At 46.0% G+C, this 2,332-nt stretch overlaps 1 protein-coding gene across 1 annotated transcript in view; it reads right to left on the bottom strand.

Moving 5' to 3' along the window:
- Positions 1-2,332, bottom strand: part of TIGAR (TP53 induced glycolysis regulatory phosphatase) — a 34,161-nt gene that overhangs the window by 16,588 nt on the left and 15,241 nt on the right. Inside the window, exon 3 of the mRNA XM_019516013.1 lies at positions 538-659. Coding sequence (XP_019371558.1) covers positions 538-659 — 122 coding nt within the window. The remainder of the gene's footprint in view (positions 1-537; positions 660-2,332) is intronic.

The raw sequence follows: 2,332 nt of genomic DNA, 5'->3' as shown, positions 1-2,332 counted from the left end.
TTTAAGAGGAGGTTAGATGAACACCTTGCTGGGGTCGTTTGACCCCAGTACTCTTTCCTCCCATGGCAGGGGGTCAGACTAGATGATCTTCTCAGGTCCTTTCCGATCCTAGAAACTATGAAACAAGGAATAATGGCCACAAATTGATTGAGAGCAGGTTCAGACTTGATATCAGGAGGCATTACTTTACGGTTAGGGCTGCCAGGCTCTGGAATGGGCTCCCAAGGGAGGTAATGCTCTCCCCTACCTTAGGGTCTTCAAGAGGAGGTTGGATAAATATCTGGCTGGGGTATTATGATCCTAGCACTCATTCCTGCCCAGGGCAGGGGGTCAGACTTGATGATCTTTTCAGGTCCCTTCTGACTCTGGAAACTATGAAACTATGAAATAAAGAAAAGCTGGCTCTGTCAGTTCTGATTCAACCACAACGCGAAGTTTGATTTCTTCCACACACCCCAGCAAAAAAATCGCTTAAATAAATAAACTACCAAATAGTGACGTTCACATTTGCTTTCAAATGCCTCAAAAAGTACTTGCCTGCTTTGCCCGAAGAAGATCACTTGAGAAGACATGAGTAAACTTCATGTTACTGAGAAACATACCAGCAGCATCTGCTTGTCTGAAACCAGTCGCAGAAAGGGGCTCATCAATACCCTGACCTACAAAACAAGAAGTTCCCAAACGCTTCAAGCATGAGTTTTAGTTGATTTACCATTTATAGCATCCAGAGCACACAGGCAGGACAGGAGCCCTGCTATACCATACCCAGTCTCCCATGCCTCAGAAACTCAAAATTCAACAAACATCATGCAAATTAAGTAGAAAAGAACAGCGTGCGTTAAAACTCCAGGAGCAAAGACAACAAATATTTTCTAGTGCTACTTCTGCTTGTAGAGCTATCAAAAGAAATGTACATACATTCAGGCCACCTGTAGCATCAAAAAGTACAGCACATCTGCCACCAGTCTGGCAGTTCTGTGACATTTATAATGGTGCATGAGGGAGAGCTGGCTCCTTGACAGTCCTTGGTAAGCTGCTGTTCTGCTCTGCTCTGCCAAATATCTGATTTGTGTAGTGGCAGCCATGGCTATCAAGCACAGTCTCCTTCACCAGCATCTATTTTGTAGTGCTACAAATGAATATGTCCAAGGCTTACAGCTTATTTATGTATGCAACAATTAAACACACATTCAGATCCTTAATTTTCAAAAATTACTAGCAAGTAAAATTTCAATCACTAGTAAGCTGACTGTTCACTCCAGGATGAACATGAGTTGTCAATGTGATGAAGCAGTTGGCAGAGCCAATTGCACCTTGTCATGCATCCGTAGGTGCTTCACAAAGAGGCCAGGGAAGTGATTCTCCCCCTCTATGCGGCACTGGTCAGACAACAGCTGGAGTACTGTGTCCAGTTCTGGATGCCGCAGTTCAAGCGGGATGCGGGCAACCTGGAGAGGGTCCAAAGAAGGGCCACTTGCCTGATTAGAGGCCTGCAGGGAAGGCCGTATGAGGAAAGGCTAAGGGACCTTAACCTCTTCAGCCTCTCCAAGAAAAGGCTGAGAGGGGACCTTGTGGCAGTGTACAAATTCATAAGGGGGGAGCAACATGAAGTAGGTGAGGACCTGTTCACCAGCGCACCCCCTGGAATGACAAGGAACAATGGCCATAAGCTACCAGAGAGATGGTTTAGGCTAGACATTAGGAGAAAGTTCTTCATGGTCAGGGTTGCCAGAGTCTGGAAAGGGCTCCTAAGGGAGGTGGTGCTAGCCCCATCCTTGGGGGTCTTCAAGAGGAGACTGGATAGGCACCTGGCTGGGATCACAGGACCCTAGGGTTGGTGACTCTTTGCTTGCCTGCCAGGGCAGGGGGGTCAGACTAGATGGCCCACTGAGGTCCCTTCCGATTCCATGAATCTATAAATTTTCTTTTTTAATTTTGGCTGGGGGATACCTCTATGCCACAATTTTTGAAGATTTTTAACACCATTTTTCGTGTATCCTGTACACCAGAGGTTCCCAATTTTTTTCTTATTGCGTATCCCCCTCCAGGTTTATCAGCTGCCTGTATACCCCTACCCACATATTATAACCCTTTAAATGTCAATATTATAATGAAAATTAAATCCACCATTACACAGTATCTCCTGTGTACCCCCAGAGAGGTCTTGTGTACTCCCAGAGGTATGCGTATCACAGTTTGGGAACCTCTGCTTTAAACATTACACACATTAGACCAGGGCTGTCCAAATCATAGCCAGCAGGGTAAATCTGGCCCCAAGGTGATAAAATGCAGCTCCTGGGTGACTACCCAGCTGCTGCTCCCTCTCATCACT

The sequence above is a fragment of the Gavialis gangeticus genome, unplaced genomic scaffold (genome assembly GCF_001723915.1).
Source record: "Gavialis gangeticus isolate Ggan-Ray unplaced genomic scaffold, GavGan_comp1, whole genome shotgun sequence".
In the NCBI taxonomy this organism is placed as follows: Eukaryota; Metazoa; Chordata; order Crocodylia; family Gavialidae; genus Gavialis; species Gavialis gangeticus.
The sequence above is the reverse complement of the archived record's forward strand: the minus strand, read 5'-3'. Positions and strand labels throughout refer to the sequence as shown.